The 21,109-nt window shown below is 36.9% G+C and overlaps 1 protein-coding gene across 1 annotated transcript in view; it reads left to right on the top strand.

Annotated features, from left to right (window-relative positions):
• LOC143656893 (uncharacterized) overlaps positions 1-20,723 on the top strand; it is a 65,086-nt gene extending 44,363 nt beyond the window's left edge. The window contains exons 3-8 of the mRNA XM_077128644.1: positions 467-512; positions 2,263-2,348; positions 6,853-6,979; positions 11,161-11,256; positions 11,745-11,836; positions 12,272-20,723. Of these exons, the coding sequence (XP_076984759.1) occupies positions 2,337-2,348; positions 6,853-6,979; positions 11,161-11,256; positions 11,745-11,836; positions 12,272-13,228 (1,284 nt within the window). The 5' untranslated portion in view covers positions 467-512; positions 2,263-2,336 and the 3' untranslated portion in view covers positions 13,229-20,723. The remainder of the gene's footprint in view (positions 1-466; positions 513-2,262; positions 2,349-6,852; positions 6,980-11,160; positions 11,257-11,744; positions 11,837-12,271) is intronic.
• Positions 20,724-21,109: the final 386 nt, after the last annotated feature.

The raw sequence follows: 21,109 nt of genomic DNA on the forward strand, positions 1-21,109 counted from the left end.
CCTCATTCTGTATGATTCCATATATATGACATTTGTCTGCCCATGCAAAAAAAGGAATATATTTTTATTTGAGTATATTTTTTTAGCAAAAATATTTACCTTATACAGACTACATTAATGTTCACATCTTTAGAGAGTGATGGTTGATTAAAGTCCTTTTATAGATGAACAGTAGTAGAGCCCTTCTACCTGTAGATTCTCCAGAATACTCACACAGCATATAAAAATCACTAAAGAGTATTTTCTCTGGGAAAAGATACGTAGGTTGGTTTTTGGATTTTAGGAGGAACTAAAAAATATCTACATCGTTTATGTAATTTGATTGTAATGATGGTGTTAATGAAGGCATGTATTAATTATATGTATCTCTCATCTGAATTAATGAGAGTATGTTTTGGATTAGAGACTGATCACACTGTCAACTTCATTAAAGGAGAGTCCTCCATGAAAATGTTACTTTTTCTAGACTGGTAAAGAACCTCTGAGTGTGCAATTTGATGACAGCATCATCAGTAAGTATTGATTTACTTACATTTTTGGCCTGTTTGGGCTCTGTTTCATAAGGAAGAGAATTTTAACCAAAAAAGACAGTCCTTATTTACTTCCTAATTATTGAATTTGACTGCAGGCATTTAGGCCCAGGTTATTTGAGGTCAAGTTAGCTATTAGTGGACAAACACTTTTTTTAGATTCAAAATTCATTAGTACATTACTCAGGGAAACTTGCCTAAAATCATTCAAGGAATAAATTCATGAATTTACACTAGTAGCAAGCACAGACAAATGAACTAATACATGAATAATGACAAATGTTATGAGTTACCTGAAGGAAAGGAACTCAGTGTTTAAACGTGGCTTGACATCTTAGTCATCTCTGTATGGAGCAGGGACAAGGGAGGACATGAGAAATATTGTTCTCAGTAAATATATATTGATGTGAGTAAGTATAGGTTATGTTGGACAGTAAACATCAGGTGAGCCAAAATTTATGTTTGGGTTGTGGATTCAGTTTTATGAAAGTTCTCACATTGGAGGGGAACCTGGGCATGGGACATAATTGTGAGAACAAACTATATGAAAAGAAGATTTTCACAACAAGATGCATCATCTGATTACTGAATTGACAGGTGGCATTCAGTTAATGGTGTAAGCCTTAAGGAATTTGAACTGGGAAGCAAGAAGGAAAAATTTAAACTCTGGCTGTGTCTTTTTCTAGCCATGTACTTTTTTAAGATTACAGACCTTAAAAAATTTCTGGTTTTCTAAGGTTTCTGAACCTCTTTTCATTTAATTTGTTAAATAGGTAAAGCTGCCTTAATTAATATGTTAATTTAAAGATTAAATAAAAGTAATTCTCCAAACACATTTAATACAATGTTGTTTATGTGATTTTAGGAACAAATGCATAAGTTAATCTGACTGTTTTCGGAAAATATCATTTGTCCATGAAATAATTATATAATTTTTAACAATGTTAATAAAAATTTAAAACATAAAAGATCTCCCACATCTATAAATTATGAAATGAAAGATGTTACAATTGGAAACTATTAATATAATATAAGATGTCAACTGTCATTTTGCTCATTTCAATGTGAGGTATGGGTTTTATTCCAAATCCTTAATTCTATTTAATTTGAGCCTCCTGAAGCTATCAGGATTGTGAGATGTTATGACACATGTGCATATGCTACTTTTTGATGCAAGGGATTTTCAGGACTATATTTGTAATATAGCAGCCATCCATTGATCCCTCAAAGTGGAACAAGTCCTTGATAATAAAATGCATTTTTCTTGATTATCTAAATCCAGCAGTATGAGATCATAAGTAAGCATTGAGAGAGTCATTGTATTAGACATTTAATGTGGAAGAACCAGGAAAATTCCAGACAAATATCCTCAGAAGGACAGCTACAAGGCAAAGTAGGACTGTGCTGAGAGTTGAAAGGATGGGGTTGGATATTTCAGAAGTCAGACATATTGATAGCTGAGAAAAGCCACAGTGATTTCTCTGGATGTGGAGACCAAATGTTTTGAGTCAGGAAGGGAGTGGAAAATCTCTGAAAACCATGAGCTGATGAAGATATAAAACTCAATGGTTTTCATCTTATCTGTACAAAGAAGTTATTCTCTTAGGGCATATTTCATGTTCCTGATTATTAGATTGGGTTCTTTCCCAGATGGAGGATTAGGAGTCATGAGAGTTGTGTCTGAAAGTCAAGGACAAGTCCAGAACCTAATAGCTTCTTTCTACATTCTCAGTTTTGCTTACCTGGTGCTTATCTCGTTATGAGTGTAAACCCAGAGGAAGACAATTGTCAGCTGAGCTGTTGACCATGCAGGCACTGGTGAGTAAGGAATACTTCTTTTTACTGAAATTACCCATGTGTTTTCAGCAAATGGGCATAGATATTTGTGCTAGTTTGAAAGGATTTATGTGCCCTAGAAAAGCCATGCTTGAATCCTAATCAATATTGTAGTAGCAATGGTTTCTTCTAATCCCTATTCAGCACTATAGGTTGGAAACTTGATTAGGTTATCTTCATGGAGATGTGGTCAATCATTTGTAAGTATTATACTTGATTAGATGGAGACATGTTTCTACCCATTCTGTATAGATCTTGATTAGTTTAGTGGAATCTTTTAAAAGAAGAAGCATTTGGGGGAATGCTTCAGAGTGACATAGTCACATGAAGCAGAAAGTCCACCAGCCAGTGACCTTTGAAGATGAAGAAGAAAAATGCCTCCCAGGGAGTTTCATGAAGCAAGAGGCCTGGAGATAAAGCTAGCAGATGCCACATTTGCTAAGTGTCCCACCAACTGAGAGAGAAATGCTGAATGTCATCACCTTCTTGAACCAAGGTATCTTTCCCTGGATGTATTAGATTGGACATTTCTATAGACTTGTTTTAATTTAGACAATTTCACAGCCTTAGAACTGTAAACTAGCAATTTATTAAATTCTCCTTTTAAAAAGCTGTTCCATTTCTGGGATATTGTATTCTGGCAGCTAACAAACTGGAACAATATTCTAATCTCATTTAGAAGCTATTCAAGGATCTGAGCTAAAGTTATATTTATCCTGGCCTCTGGGATGGTGATTGTTCAAGTTTGCTGTTTAAATTTCCAACCTGTAGTACTGAATAAGGATTAGAAGAAACTGTTCTCACAACATTGATTAGGATTAAAACATGGTTTTTGCTTTTCTAGGATACATAAATCCTTTCAAACTGGCACATTTCACACTCTGGACCCTAAAAATCACGTTTTCCCCATATACAAAATACATTCATTCCATTACAATGTCAGAGAACCTTAAACCATTTCAGTGACATTACAAATACAATACAAGGTTAAAACCAGTAAAAGTCTCATAAAAGTGAGCTACAGGCATGGACAGTAGTAAGGAAAAATTTTCTTCTCGGTCTGGACCTGTGAAACTCAAACAAGTTATTTGCTGCCAACATACAAAGGAGGAACAGTCATAGGATATATGTACCCATTTCCATAGGCAGGAAGGAACATATGGATTACAGGACCCAAGCAGGCTCAAAAAACCATAGGGCAAATTCCATTAGATTTCAAATCTGAGAGTCATTTATCTTTGAGGCTTTAGAAAGCAGCAGTCCCACCGTTTTTACAGGCCTATGCTTGCCTTTCTGAATTCAACTTTGGGAGACACTGGAGAGACCACCTTTTACTCAGCTCCACCCTCTCTAAGCATCAGAGCCACACCCAGCCTCACTGCAAACTTTAGGGTACACACTCAACCTTTCCATGTGGTGGCAGCCCTGTTCTCCCCAATCCCCAAAGGGTGTGCTGCACCCTCTCCAAGGCCTGAGGCATCACCACTCTTCCACTGCAATGAAGTAGAAAGCCCATCCTATTTCTCTGGGGCAAACTCACCCTCTCCACATGCTTGGATGTGTTCACTGTCCTACCCTGAGTGTCTTGCCTTCAGACCTCAGCCTCCATGAGTCTACCTTTGAAGTTATTTTTCCTCCAATGTTTCCCTTCTCTATCTCTCTCTGTTCTGACTGCCAGTGGTTCTTTTTACACAGCTCCTGCAACACTTTCATTGGCTTTCTATAAAATAGTCTCAGATCAGGTCCATCAGACATAAGGAGTTTCCACATATCTGTCTTGGATAACTTCATGTCCAATCCTGGTTGTCTCTGAAATGGATGACAGTTTCCACATTTCGTTAGATCTTCATGTGGGGCACTATTCTCTGGAGTTCCCCTTTCCAGAAGGTCAGAATTTTCCAGAAAATCAGCATCTGGTTTCTGTGTACCCAAAAATTCAGGTTTCAGCTTATCCCTTTCCTGTTGCATTTTGCTATAAGCTGTGTGGAGAAACTAGATTGCACTTTCCACATTTAATTTGGAAATCTCTTCTACTAAATTGCCAAGTTCATGGGTTTTAAAATTTGCCTTCCATCCAAATCCACAGATCAATTGTGCCATATTATCTGTCATTTTAAAACAAGGATTACATCTTCTTTACAGTCTGCAATAACACATATCTCATTTCTGTCTAAGGCCTTATCAGAAGTATCTTTAGAGTCCACATTTTTACCAACAGTCTCTTCAAAGTATTCTAGGCCTTCTCTATCAAGCTGCTCACAACTCTTCCAGAATCTTCTTATCCATTTTAAAAGCCACTCCAATATGTTTGGTATTTGTAAATTGTAGCACCCCACTTCTCTGATACCAAAATCTGTTCTAGTTTGCTAGCTGACTGGATGTAAAATTCCATAATCAAAACAATGGCTTTTAAAAAGAGGGAATTTAACAAGTTGCTAGTTTACAGTTTTAAGGCTGTGAAATTGTCCAGTTAAAATATATCTGTGGAAATGTCCATTCTCAGACATCCAGGAAAAGATACCTTGGTTTAAGAAAGCTGATGATATTCAGCATTTCTCTCTCAGCTGGAAGGGCATATGGCAAACATGGTGCCATCTGCTGGCTCTCTTTCCAGGCCTCTTGCTTCATGAAGCTCCCTGGGAGGCATTTTCCTTTTTCATCTCCAATGGTTGTTGGCTGGTAGACTCTGTGGTTCTCTCATCCTTCTGTTATGGTTCTGAACCTCTCTTCTTGTTCTCAAAAGGGACTCTGTCTGAAATGTCTCCTCTTATATAGGATTCCAGCAAACTAATCAAAACCCAGGTAGAATGAGTGGAGACACATCTCCATCTAATCAAGTTTAGTACCCATAATTGATTGAGGCATGTCTCTGTAATGATAACCTAATCATGCTTCTAATCTACAATGATGAGTAGGGATTGGAAGAAACCATTGCTCTCACAAGATTGATTAGGATTAAAACATGGGTTTTCTAGGGTGCATCAATCCTCTCAAACTGGCACAGGGATCATTCATCAATAAGTAATCTTTCCAGCACAAGTTTGTTGCAGACTCCATTAAGACTCTGTATTCACTGGAGAACTAAGAGGTTTGTTCTCATTCAGCCCATGTCCTCTTTAGAGAGATAATGTACTCATTGATCCTGTTAATGCCTGCAAATGGCTTAGATGTATAGTGAGCTTAGTTGATAGAACTGAGTAATAGCAGATATTTATAGTTGGTAGGGAGGCTGGTGCTCAGCAAGTGAGTTCATCAGTATAGGGTTACAGTTGCTAAGGTGGAGGGTTTTGCATTGTTGAGAGAAACAAATGTGAGGATTAGTTAATAGAAGGAAAAAAGGAATCATTTATTTTCCTCAAATTATAATTTCTTAAAGTTTTAATATTGTATTTTTGTACATTTTTAAAACTTTTAAAATGGACACCAAAAATTTTCCCTTTCTTTTATTCCCATTGTTCTTTTCCCCTTATTTAAAAGACTTTATTCAAATTTTGTAAATAGGAGTAATGAAAAGGAGTGTTGTTTCTTTAATGCTAACTTGCATTCAGGAGTATAGTAAGTAGAGTAAAATTCATGTCCCTAGGAAATTTTGTGATGAATTGAAGAGACCAGAATGGTTTAAGGGCCTTCTTTTATTCTTAAACATAAAGAGGAGGTGAAGATAATAAAGAGAGAATGAACATGGGTTTTGAAGATCCCAAGGAAAATTGAGTTTGAATGATCTCATATCCCTGAAATGGGGAGCTAGGCTTATCCTTCAGTATAGGAGTTTCAGGAGTCTGTGAAGTGAGTCACTGATCCATACTTGTATTTTATGATAAATACCTGAAGTTATGGAAAATTTAATGAGGCAGCATACACTGTTCCAACTTATCCATGGTACCTATTTAGTTCTGTAGAATGCTATATTTAGGTGCAAAGTTTGCTGCCATTCTATTGAATAATATAGCTGTATATTAAGTTTGGATGCAAAGTACTTTACACATAAGCTCATTAGATCTTTCAAAATTTCAAACTGTTTGTGAAATGATGTCATAGATGAGAGAAAACAGGTCATCTGGGGTAGTAATATAACTATAGTTTAAAAGTGGCAACACATGGGTATTCATTGTCCTGTGATGAGTCTGTATATTTACTTGAAATAGGTAGAAAATGTTTTTTTGTTATAAATGCTGAAGTGCAAATTATACCTCACCATCTGCATGTCATAATGACCAGTTTATTGGGAAATGTCAAGATTCTATTAGACCATGTGTTTTTTGAGATTTTTAAAAATAATTGAGTCAAATAATCAGTGTGTATATGTATGTGTCCATACCTTTGAAAGACAGATTGTTCAGTATTGAGAATCATCTGACTTGAAACTCAAATGCAGTTTGAGCTTTCTGCAACAGTTATCAATTCCTCAGTGCTATGCTTCCAATCATTGTGATCTGAATATCAGCAGATGGCCCTTTCTTAATGCTTGTATCCCTGATGTTTATAGGAGTTAGTGAAATTCAAAGATGTATTTATAGAATTTACTCAGGCAGAGTGGGTCATGCTGGATTCATCCCAGAGAAGGCTGGTCAGAGATGTGATGCTGGAGAATATCAGTCATCTGCTCTCAGTGGGTGAGTATAAAACTTACCTATCTAATCCTCTTAAGAAGTGTCTAGAACAGCTTGTTTATACTGTTTTAGATTTTACTTTATATCCATATTCTATGTTATTTCATAACATGAATAATAATCTAAGATTTTTGTCTCTTACTTATTACTTACATCTAGCTTTTCCCCTGACTAAAATATAAACTTTGTGAACACAAATTCCATGTATTTCTTTTATGCTCAACACAATGTTGGGAATACAATGAGTATTTTCTATAAGGATAAATAAGGAGATTTAATATGCTCTAAATAATTATTTTGCTCTAGGGATTTTGTGTGGATTCAGATGATAGTAATAACACAACAGACATATCATTTTCCACATTAACTTAGAATGTTCCAAGGGAACTTATTGTATTACTCAGGGTTCTCCAGAGAAACAGAGCCAACAGAAGATATCTGTAAATATGAGATTTTATAAAAATATCTCACACCAACTGTGTAGATGCATGAGTCAAATTTTATAATGTAGGCACTAGCTGGCAACTCCAATGAAGGTCATCAATGAACTCTCCAGGAGGGGCTGGCTGACTGAATAAGACATGGAAGTTCTCTCTCTTCTCCCTTTAAAGTCTTCAACAAATTGAATTAAATCCAACTGATTCAATTCTCTCTTTGTGGAAGACATTCCTTTATTTGATAATATGTCATTAGCCACAGATGCAATAAAGTAAGTAATGATTTAGAAAACTGCCTTCAATTTATTAATCAGCCATGAAATTTCTTTGAAGTAATGGTTATGCCAGTGCTTACTTGATCAGAAAACTTGGCACCCTCACATGGCCAAGTTGACATATGAACTTAACCATCACAGTGTTTTTGAATTCTTTGTGAAAATCATAATAAACTATTATGGAAATCTAGAATTTTCCTTGTCTGAAAATATAGAGTATTCTGTAGTCTGTTCTTGAGCTTGGCTCAGCAACCAGAAGTTCTCACTGTATTTGGGCACAAGATCAAGATTTAACACTTTGATGGTGAAATCTGGTCAATATTCTATATTCCAGGTACTTTTCCTCTGACTGACCTTCAACAGTTATATTATTTTCTAGTCATGATAGTGGTTTGAAGCTGTATGTACTGCAAAAAAAAGCATATTCTTAAATCTAATCCATACCTTCACATGTGAGCAATTGTTTGTATTAACTTTTGATGAAGTTACTTCAGTTAAGTTGTGTCCTATCTCAAGCACGATTAGTTTTCATCTATTACTGGAGTCTTTTATAAGAGAATAAAATTCAGACAGAGAGAGAAAAAGCCATAGATATAAAATTTTGAAGTCAATGAAACCTTGAAGAAAAGAAAGAAACCAGGAGACAGCATCATATATCTTGCCATATGGCAAACTAAGGAACAATGGTTTCCAATTGTGAGTATCAGAAAGCCACAGTCTTGGGGAGAAAATGTTGCCTTGATGATGTATGGATTTGGACATTTCCCAAGGCTCAAAACAATAAACCAATAAATTTCCATTTTTAAACCAGCCCATTTTATGCTATTGTTTAAGTAGCCTAGGAAACTAAGGACAGAATTTGGCCCAGGCATTTGATGTGCTTTTGTTGCATATACCACAAATGGCAATACAGCTTCAGAATTGGGTAATTGGTTGAGGCTGGAAGGATTGTGAGGTCATTTATAGAAATGGCTTAGATACCTTTGAAGAGAGCATTCAAAGACATATGAATGTGAAAGGTATTTCCAGTAATGCTCAAGAAGGAAATGATGATGTATTATGGAGACAGGAGGAAAGGTGATTCCTGTCACTATTGAGTTCTGATATTGTGTGAAAGACAGATCTTCATTCATAAACTTGGATATTTAACTGAGGCAATTTCCAAGATAAGCATGGGAAGTTCAGAATTCTAATTGCCACTTATGTTAAAATATGAGAGGAATGTGATAAGCTAAGAACTGAAATCATGTGCTTAAAGAAACCAGATATTGGTTGTTTCGAGAAACTGGAGCTTCTGGAAAGTGAGCTCCCAGAGAATAGTGCTTACTGTGAGGGTTTAATTAAACATGAGACAAGTCAGCAATTCTGTTCTACTCAAGATTGGGAGTGCAGTTATCCAGGAGAGATTTGTGGAATGTTGTTCTGTCTGATGGTTTGGACCTCTGTGTGCAACATTCACAACTGATAAGTCATTTGCAAAATCTGCCTGAACAACCACTGGTAGTCTTGATGAAAAGGGACAGATTGTAGGAAAAATCACTTCAAGGACAGAACCATTGAAGCTGAGGTCTGGAACAAAGACAACTGAGGCAAGAAGGTGGACCCACCAATATATGTAGAAAGGGTGTGTGTTTTTCACAGCTTGGAGTGTGTTGGCCTCCCACCCCATGTTGAGTACAACCCCACTCTTTCAGATGGTGGAATCAGAACCCATTGGGAATGTAGAATTTCTCTCTGCCACCTCACTGTTCTGAGAGGGTTGTGACTATTCCCCAGGGCTTCAGAGTCATACCACAACCCCAAAGTCCTGAGAGGTTGGAGATTTCACTCCTGTGTTTACAGAGAGCACGGCTGTTGCACAAGCACTTGGGAGAGATAAAATCCCCACTTCATCAGTCTTGGAGGACAAAATTTCATTATGTATGTGACTCTCAGAACTTGAAATGTAATAGAGTATGCCATTCAGGGTTTGGAACCATAAACTGTGCTTTCCTTTCACCTACCAATCAAGTGGAAGTGTTTATTTTATTCTTGTCACTCCATTGTATATTCTTCTATAGATTTCACAGGTACACAGGCAGAGGGCACACATAACCAATTTTGATTAGACTTTGTACTAAGCATTGCTTTTAAAATGGCTTAAATTTTGGGAAGATGTTTTAATAGAATGAATGTATTTTGCCTATAGAAAGAACAGGTCTTTCTGGGTTGCAGAGTGTGGAATGTGGTGGTTTGAAATTGTATGTGCCCAGAAAATATTTTGTTAACTAAAATCCATACCTGTGCTTTTTTTTAAAATTTGCTTTCTAAAGCCCAAAGGATATATGCCTCTCAAAATTTTAAATCTAATGGAGAAAGCATGTAGGTTTCCAGAACTGCATGAGTACAGTGACCCCATTTTATTTTTTTAATATCTTCCTATAGCAATGGAAACATGTATCCTATGAATGTCCTGCTTATGTATATTGGCAGCAGATAACTTACTCTAAATTTCACAGGTCCAGAGCCAGAGGAGAATTTTTGCCTTAGAGCAGATGATGTCTATAATTGAATTTTTTGAGAGTTTTTAGTGGCTTTAACATCTTATTGTATTTGAATTGAATTGAAATGGTTAAATTGATGGAGTGAATGTGTTTTGTATTTTGAAAACATGTCTTTTTGAGGGCTCAAAAGTTGTAATGTGCTAGTTTGACAATGTTATGTACCCCAGAAAAGCCATGTTTTAAACCTGATCTGATCTTGTTGGAGCAGCTACTTTAATCCTGATTAAATAAATGTAGGTTGAGAATTTTGATTAGATCATCTTATGGAGATGGGACATGCCCAATTGTGGGTTTGACTTTTAATTAGATGGAGATGTGACTCAACCCATTCCAGATAGATCTTGATTAGTTTACTGGAATCTTTTAAAAGAGGGAATATTTTGGAGAGAATCAGAAATTACAGAAGCATCAGAGCCAACAGAAATTTGACAGCAGGTCTTACCCAGATGCAGACACATGGAGAATAGGGACACAGATATTTGGAGATGCTTGGAGCCCAGTAGATATTGCCATAAGATGTTAAGCAAAGCAGAATCTGGGTAGAGCCAAGGGAAGCCAAGAGATGAAAGCCAGCCCTGAAGAAGCAAAGTGAATAATATCCACAGGAACAGAGGTTGAAAACGATTAAGCCCAAGAGCAACTGATCAGCAGATGCCAGCCATGTGCCTATCCAGCTGACAGGTGTTTCTGACCCATTGGCTTTTCTTGAGTGAAGGCAACCTTTTGTTAATGCTTTAAGTTGGACACTTTCATGTCATTAGAACTGTAAACTTGTAAATTATTCAATTCACCTTTATAAAAATATTCCAGTTCTAGTATATTGCCTTTCAGCCACTTGCAAACTACACAATCATCTCCACTGGACTTCATGATAATATACAGTTAAGTGCACAGAACTCAAAATTTCTTGCATTTTTCCCCATAAACAGGATATCAGGTCTGTAAATCAGATGTAGCTTCACAGTTGGTTCAAGTGGAGGAACTGTGGGAAGAAGGAATTAGATTTTTTCAAAACCAGAATTCAGGTGAGCACTTCCTTGGAACGTGTATTCAGGACAGGGTGGAACATTATCAATGAGTGACTGAAATATCACCTGCAGATTTGTGCAAGTTATATTTTCTGAAATGTACATATTGGGGAAATTTCCTCAGTTCAAAGTATCAAATGCTTATCAATCTGTATTTGCATGTCATTAGCTTTGGCAAAATAGATATTTATGGACAATTGGATTTAAACTTTCACTTATGACCTATTTCTTATCCTTGGCTTCAATGCTTTTCCCTCTGTTTACCTCCCCAACATATTATTTTTGAAATAATTTTTCTTATAATTAAATATTGAAAATATTTTCTAATTGAAAGTGTCATATAAAAGTTTCTACTACCTCAAGTAATCCTTAATTCAATATTCTTTCTCAGATAACTGTCATTTTAGAAACAATTATATGGTTATGTGTGCTGCTTCAACATATTCATTTTCCTAATGCTGGTCTAGAAATTAATGGTTTTTCAGTTCTTTCAGGCAGGGAAGATAGTGTTAAAGAACAAGAAATGCCATCTGTGCATCATATCTGCAAGAAAGAAATATCTACCATCATGTCATTGGTAAGCATTATGGCTGTAACCCTGGTCTTCCAAATAGATACCTGGAAGTGGAATAAATTAAAAATTCAGTACAATCACTTAACTGTAAGTTGGTTTAAGTGTGAATCCAGGAAAAGTTGGTGATAATTTGCATATAGAAAAGAATTGATTTGAACACAATAATATAACCTTCCTTATATATGAAAAGATAATTCATAAATACAGCTCATATACTCAATCTCTGAAACATTATAAAGTCTTCAAGCCTGATTAGAAAGTTCTGCAGTTGAGAAGCTATAAAAGAGTAGATCTCTGTACATGCAGAAGAATAAAATGATTCATAAATAACATGGGAAATATTTTAATTGGAGAGTGTCACTGGTTAGTTTTGAATTCAGATGCATATGGATTGATATCTATGGACAAACCTCTTACATTCTCTCCTCTACTTCCTAGGAGCAGAATTCTCATACTCAAAAGAATGGTATTATATGTCATAAATTGCCAGAAGATTGTACTCATAGTTCCAGAGTGATTCAACATGCATTAACTCACAAAGGAGTGAAGTCCTACTTCAGCAATCTATTTGGAAAAGCCCTCAATGATTTATCATGTTTTAATCAACAACAGAATTTTCACCCTGGAAGTAAGTCATATGAATGTCATCTAATTGAGAAATCCTTTGTTCAAAATTCTGACCATACACATTACAATGGAACTCATGTTGGAGAGGAACCCTGTGAATATCATCTATTTGGGAAAACCTTTACTAAATATTCTGAATTGAGACAACATGAGAGAACTCACACTGGAGAGACACCATATGAGTGCCAACTATGTGGGAAAACCTTCACCTATTATTCTAGCCTTAAACAACATGAGAACACTCATACTGGAGAGAAATCCTATGAATGTCATCTATGTGGGAAAGCCTTCACTCGTTCTTCTAGCCTTAAACAACATGAGAGAACTCACACTGGAGAGAAACCATATGAATGCCATCTATGTGGGAAAGCCTTCAGTTCATCTTCTTATCTTAGAGAACATGAGAGAATTCACACTGGAGAGAAACCATATGAGTGTCATCTATGTGGTAAAGTTTTCACTCAATGTTCTACCCTTAGAAAACACAAGAAAATTCACACTGGAGAGAAACCATATGAATGTCATTTATGTGGTAAAGCCTTCACTCATTCTTCTAGCCTTAAACAACATGAGAGAACTCACACTAGAGAGAAACCATATGAATGCCATCTATGTGGGAAAGCCTTCAGCTGTTATTCTAACCTTAGACAACATGAGAGAATTCACACTGGAGAGAAACCCTATGAATGTCATTTATGTCAGAAAGTCTTTGCCCAGTATTCTAACCTTAGAAAACATAAGAGAAGTCACACTGTAATGAAACCTTAGGAATGTCATCTATGTGGAAAAGCCTTTACTCAGTATTTTAACTATAGACAGTAAGTGCCTTTCTCCTTAGCATTCAGCCTTGCCTAAAAGACAATCAGTTTTCAGAGTTCCCAGGTGAAGGAGCTCATGTGCAAAAATTGAATCCAAATATGGCACTGTTTCCATAGTATCACATCATTTATAACACTGAATACAAAGCAGCCATTCATATAATATTCACTCACTATCTACTTAACTAAATTCAGACTTAGTATCACAACTTTGACTGATGTGGACCTATGTAGAGTTTAGTCTCTATAATGGGATTTAATTTTGTCCTCCCTTAATGGCATGGTATTGACAAGGTAATTAAACAGATTTTGAAATAATTATTGAATGTATAGATTTTATATATAAAATTGCAATAACAGTGTAAAGAATGCCTGGTCTATTCAAAATCCCAATGATTATACCTTCATCACATTTACCCCTTAACACAAAATACACCAGTGTATGTTTCCTCAAAACAGGAACACTCTCCTGTGTAACCACACAACCCAAATCTGAAAGTGAAAAGATCCAAACCAGAGCTCATTTTTGAATTTTACCTATTGTCCTTAGAGTGGGAAAAGGTTTCCTTGTCCATTTCAGCTAATGCTTTTTCAAATTGAAATTGTTCCTGCTACATTCTCTCATGTGCTTGACAGATGGGCAAGTACATATGATGCTAACTCAAATCTTCCCACAGCTTCCTCCTGAACAGACACAGGCCTGAATTCCAACAGCAGACCCCAGACAGATTCTGTCCTCTCCTCAGTTCATTCCATCCAAAAGGACCTGAAATCCACCTACTCCAACCCTAGTGAAGACAACTTGATAACTGGATGAACTTTTACATACACATGGAAAAATTGTTTTCTCATTATAATGAAAATGAAATTTATGGGGCTATATCCTGAAAGCATCTATGTCATTGTCCACACTCAATATTATAGAACACTAAAAATTCCTGATAATCCATAAAACTCTACTATTTACTCACAAAAGATACATTGTCTTTAGGAAACATGAAGATTCATAAAGTCCAAATAGACAGTATATGAAATAAATAGTCTATACAATTAGTTATCAAATATAAAACCTTTCATATTTCCTAATTTTGCCATTTTCCTCAATCATTCACAAATCTCTCCCCTTCATTGAGAAAGTATAGAGCATGATGAAGGAGAATGTTCATATGTGCTGACTCTCACATTGCATATTTTGTATTAACATCTTTGTTTATGCAATTTTTGTAATTAACATATAAAATACTTTTTTTTTTAATTTTAAGAATGCTGAAAAATCATCCTAAGTATTTTTCAAGTGATCTTGAATGGATATTCTAGATCTTACTTTTCCATTTGCTACATTCTTCTCCCATACCAGTCCTAATACATTTCTTGATTGAATTTACATCATATGAAAAGCCATAAAATTATGTCTTTTTGAAGAAGGAAAATTTAAGGCAGGTAAAAAGTTAAAGCTGCTAACACAGCAAGAAAGAGATTGGTAGACAGTGCTCAGAATGGAGTGCCTAGAATCAGATCTTTGGCAGGGGTAATTTTCCTGCAACTGCGTTATACCATTTCCTAGATTCTGTTCAATGTCAAGAGTTTCTTCAGGTAAATCTTTACATAGTCATCTATCCAGGAGTCAAGTGACACCTTGAATCTGTCATGGGATTCACCAGAACAGCCTTGCTGACATGGGGAAGTTCATATAAGTGCAGGTATGTCAAGCAGTTTTCAGACAGAGACAAGTCTACAGAATCCTATAAGCTGAAATTAAATGGAATAATGGTGCTTCTATAAGCTTGTAATAAAAATCTCTAAAATGGAAGATGGTGGAATAAGAAGCACAGAGTTTCCATTAGTGAAACCACCTAGAAGACAGGTAAAAACTGTCCAAAGCTGCTATTCTGGGCTCAAAAGATCAGTGGAGTACCATGCTGGAGGAAGTGAAAGAGAAGTTGTGATGGAGAAACTGTAGTGAGAAACTCACTTGATTGTGCCTATTTGCACTTACTCCCCACTCTTGAGTCTAGTCAGTTTCTGGTCAGCCCAGCTCCTCTATGTCAGGATGCTATGGACTGGAATTTATGAAATCCCTTGCCACATTGGGAACAGGGTGACATGGCACAGTTCTGATACATTGTTGCTCAACAAAATTGGACATCTTGATCTCACAGCCTTGCCCCATTCCATACAGGAACCCATGGTGCCTGGAGTACCATTGTTTACTCAAAGAGAAACTGCCATGAATGACTCAATTGGCCATGTCTCATGGTGCCCATCTTCAAACCCCAAGACCAAAAGCTTCTGATAGGCCTAATTCCTGCCTAGTGGACTACTGCAGACTAAAAGATTAGGGGGAAGTTATCCCTCTGCCAAGAATACAGGTGGATGCAGCAGAGCCTGGCCCAGGAGTTGATCTACAAAATTGGATTGCTACATCTCCTTTTGGTCCTACCCAGGCAGGTTCCTGAAATGTCATTATTTCCAACTGCCATAGAAATAGAGCAGACTGAGTGCTAAAATACCTTGCCTTTGTTGTTGCCAAGTTGTGCCATCTGTGAAGGCTTGGAATGTGCCATCTTGGGAAGTTGTTTTCCTGGTCCTCTCTCCAAGTCCCTTGGAATTCTTCTGCACCCCCTGCATGTGACCTTGGCCCTGTTTTGGCTGGGAAATACAAGCACAGTGCCATATAAGAGCTGTAACAGAACCCTATCAACAACAAAATCTTAGACAATAGAGGGAAACCAGACTTCTCAACAACTTAATCAATGGCCCAAATAACAAGCACAAAAGTACAAGCCATACTAATCAGCAAGAAGGCCAGGTAAAGGAAGAAATTTTAAAAAGAGATGTAAAAACTGGAACAACCACTCACAGACATTCAAGCAAATCTCCTAAACCATTTCAGAGATGAAAGAAAATGTGTATTAAAGGATATTAAGAAGACACTGGGTGAGCATGTAAGAAGAATTTGAAAGCCTGGAATAAAACTAACAGAAAGAAACAATAGATGAGATTAAACATATGTTAGAGGAAAACAGCAGCAGTTTTGAACAGGCAGAAGAAAGAACTAGTAAGAATTAGTCCTGCAAGGTAGGACATCTGAAATAAAAATGAGAAAAAAGTACATAGAGATAAGAATGGAAAATTTTGAGAAGGATCTCTGGGAATTGAATGATAACATGGAACTCAAAACATATATGAAATGAGTTTCCCAGAAGGAAAAGAGAGGGGAAAAGAGGCAGAAAGTATATTCAAGTAAATAATGGCAAAAGTATTCCCAAGTCTTATCAAAGACATAAAGATATAAATGCATTGAAATCCAAACAGAATAAATCCTACTAAACCCACTCTGAGACACATACTAATCAGAATGTCAACTTCCAAAGATAGAGGATCTTGAAAGTATTAAGAGAAAAGCAATTCATTACATACAACAGAATTGGATTTAAATTAAATACCAACATCTCTGTAAATAAACTCACTACTGTTCTCTATCCATAAGACATGACTTCCAATGGCTAAGCCTCTGTAGCAGTGTGGGACATGATGTCCAGCGATGATCCTTACCTTGTTCACATGAGTTGAAAGTGACTAAAAGTGGGGAAAAAATGGAATAAAATAGAGTTTCAGTGGCTAAAACTTTCAAATTGGGTTGAGAAGTCATTCTGGAGGTTATCTTATGCAAGTTGTAGCCAGATATTTCACACTACCACAGTATGCCATAGTGCAAACAACAGTATTCCAGTAAACTCTAGGGAGTGCCTGTCTGCTCTATCTAAGTCTATGTAAAGGTTTGCTTAGTAAGTTTATTTTCTCAGAAAATTAAATCCTCCAGATTGATCATAGGCAAGATAAGTCCTGAAACCCATAAGTACCAGTCACTCCAGGAAAATAACCAGATTAATTCATCTATCCCAGAAATCCAATACCCCTTCCCAGCATGAAATAACTAAAATGGCCCTTACTCAGGTAGCCATGAAGACTGAAAATAAGTGAGAAGAAAGAGGTATAATTGAGAAGTTAGAATTCTGTAAATGACTGTGATTGCTGACTCATTTTATAGACATTTCTTCATAGAGTATAATGTTTTAGAATAACCACAAGGAAGTACCTGAAGTTGTGGAACTGAAATCCAGTAGCTCTGATCTCTGATAATGATTAATAACTATATTGCAAAGAAATAGTTGTCTGTGTTTGTATGGATCAACTTCAGAATGTTTTCTTTTGTTCCACTGACTCTTATTATAATCTGTCAATACTACACTGTCTTAGTTAACCTACCTCAACTCTAAGTCTTAAAATTGTATAGATTGCAATACTAGTGGTCAGTAAGAGGGAGGGATAATATGTTATGAGATATTTGGGGTTTTCTTTTACCTTTAAATTTCATTTTCTGGAGTAATGGAAATGTATTAACTGTGATCCTGCTGGTGAATACACATCTGTGTGATGATACTGTGAATATCTATATCATACTTTGAATAGCCTTTACAGTGTATGCAGCTATCTCAGTAAAAATATAGGGAAAAAATTAAGGGCCAATTTCTTTTCAGAAACCATGGAGATGAGGTAGTACTGGTATGATATATTTAAACTACTGAAAGAGAAAATATTCCACCCAAGAATTCTTCAACTGGCAAAACTCTTCAAAAATGAGGGAGAGTTCAAAAATATTCACTAAAAAACAGAAGCTGAGAGAATTCATTAGCAAGACTCCTGACCTGCAAGAAATATTAAAAGGCATTATGCCTGTTGACAGAGGAGAGAGACTTGGAGGAGACTGAGACTTGAAGATTATCAGTAAGGGTCCCTTAGAGGACCAAAAAAAGAGGCAATAGGACATATTGAAGCCAAAGGATAAAATAGTTGAAGTATTATCTAAAGAGTAGGAATGTTGTGTATTAATGTTTTGAACTGTCCAATTAAAATGCACAGATTGGTAAAAAGGATAAATGAATGATCTGTTCTTATGCTATCTGTGATAGACTCACCTTAGACCCAGGATACAAGTAGATGAAAGGCTGGAAAACTTATTCCATGCAGGCAGTAACCAAGAAGCAGCTAAGGTATCTATATGATATTAGACAAGATAAACTTTCAGTACAAAAAGTTTATGAGACAAAGAACATTATATATTAGCAAAAGGGGCAATCCACCAAAAGAAACAAACAATCATAAATGTTATGTGCCTGTAGTAGTTAGGGTTCTATAGAGAAACAGAATCAACAGGGAGCACCACAAATATAAAATTTATAAAAGTGTCTCACATGACCATAGGAACACAGATTCCAAAATCCAAAGGGCAGGCTGTGAAGCCAATGATTCCAATGGAGGTTCTGGATGAACTCCACAGGAGAGGTTCACCAGCTGAAGCAGGAAGGGAGCCTGTCTCTTCTGAATCCTCCTTAAAAGGCATCCAGTGATTAGATTAAGCATCACTCATTGCAGGCGACACTCCCCTTGGATGATTACTGAGGAGATCACCTGTGAATGCAGCTGACATGATCATTATTTAATTCTATGAATTTTCCTCATCACAGCAGACAGGCCAGCACTTGCCTAACCATACAAACAGGTACCACCACTTGGCCAAGTTGACATATGAGCCTGACCATGACAGTCCAACCCTTGTCAACTTGACTAGGTGAAGGTGCCTAGTTCTATTGCTGTGGACATGAGCCAATGGCATGTGAGCCTCATCTGGTGTTAATTACATCCACAGTCAGCTAGGGAGTGTGCCTGCTGCAGTGAATGATATTTGATTTAATTGGCCATTGCTTAAATGACTGACTCAATATAGCACAGCCCAAGCAGCTCAGCATATCTCATCTCGGCACTTGCAGCTTAGCCCAGGCCTTTGAAGATGTAGAAAGAAATCACCCCAAGAAAAGTTGTTGGAACCGAGAGGCCTGGAGAGAAGGCCAGCAGATATCACCCTGTATCTTCCAACATAAGAAAGAACCTCATTTGAAAATTAGTTGCCTTCCCTCTGAAGAACTAATGAAATAAATCCCCTTTTATTAAAAACCAATTGATCTCTGGTGTGTTGCATTCTGGCAACTAGCAAACTAGAACAGAATTTGGTACTGGAGAGTAAGGTACTGCTGGAGTTTGCAAATTCCAGATATGTTGGAATGGTTTTTTGGATGGCTAAGGGGAAGATTTTTGAGGAACTGTGAAGAGAATGATGGAGAAATCCTGGAGTGCTTGAAGAGACTTGGTGTAAACAGAAACATTGCCAATCTGGACAAAGGGGGACACAAAAGGGACAAATTGGAATTTGCAGAGGGAAATTCATGTAAGCTTGGGTATGAAGCCAAGAAACATGTGCCAGGAGAGTGGACCCATCCATATGCATGGAGAGGGTGAGTTTACCCTGAAGGGCAAAGATGAGTTCCCACCTTGTTGCAGTGGAAGAGTCGTGCAGCTTCAGGCTTTGGAGAAGGTACAGCATGCTCCTTGGGGGACTGGGAAGAGCCTGGCTGCCACCACATGGAGGGGTTGAGCATGTTCCTCAGAAATGGCCCTGATGAGTGGAAAGTGGAGCCAAGAAAAAGGTGGTCTCCTCAATGTTCCCCAAGGTAGATTCAGAAAGAGGCAGGCCACTGCATAGGCCCTTGAAAAGGGTGGGACTGCCATTTTCTAAAGCTGAAGAATAAATGACTTTCAGACTTCAAAATCCAGTGGTGTTTGCCCTGCAGGTTTTCCTTCCAATTTCTATCTAAGGATCCTGTGACTGTCCCTCCTTTTCATATTGGCACCAGATAATCTGTTTTGAGATTCATAGGTCCACAGCCAGAAGACAATTTGTACCACTTTAGTATCATTTATGGTGAAGCGTATAGTTGCCAAGTTGACAAGAGGTGGATGTGTGGTAGTTAGATTCAGTTGTCAACTTGTCTAGGTGAAGGTGCTTAGTTCTATTGCTCTGGACATGAGCCAATGGCATGAGAACCACAACCAGTTCTTAGCTTTTCACCTCTTAAGACTTTCTGTCCAATTTGATCTTTCATACCCCGTGGCTCTCCCAATAGTGAAAGCTTCATTTTTTCCCCATGTGTCAAAGTGAAACATCTATCTATCCAGCACAATGAGGCTGCAATGTGTACATTTATCTGGGTAACTTCAGAAGGCTTCTTACCTTTCCCTATGATAATACTACCAGTAGTGATATATAAAGATGTTTATTGAACCCTAGTATATGCTAAGGACTTCATGCATATTACTTGGCATTATTGATCCAATCTGTTTGATGAAGAGAAAGAGGTACTTCATATGTAAGTACTTTATTGAAGGTCATGAAATTGAGCAGATTCAGGGCCAAAATTTGAAACCAGGAATCTTAAGATCAAGTACATTTTCTATTACACCAAAGCTACCCTTATGGGTGCTTGCAAAGTTATATACATGAATAATTGCACATTTCTATTTGTTGATCATTAAGCATGTGTAGAAGAAAGAGGTATTTACAATATTTTCAGTTTCTGAATCACATTGTACTTATCAACAATGGTGGGTTCTCTGATAAATGCACTCAAATGATCAATGCTTGAGACACTACCATTTCAGAAAAAGAAAGGATTTATTACTAACCACAAAGGAGGAGATCAGATGGGCTATTGGCCTAAAATCACTTTCCAAATCTACAGTAACTCTGATAGATTTATAGTATCCAGAAAATGGGCAGATTTTAGGACAACAGGCACAATGGATTGAGATGTGAAGGTTAGAGATGCTCTAATTATTAAGCCAGAACAGACTGATTACATGCTTAGTCACAGAACATATGTAAGAAAATGGAAGCCCTAATATGATGAAAGGTGTTTCAAAATGTTATATATAT

This window comes from Tamandua tetradactyla, chromosome 15 (genome assembly GCF_023851605.1).
Source record: "Tamandua tetradactyla isolate mTamTet1 chromosome 15, mTamTet1.pri, whole genome shotgun sequence".
Lineage (NCBI taxonomy): Eukaryota > Metazoa > Chordata > Mammalia > Pilosa > Myrmecophagidae > Tamandua > Tamandua tetradactyla.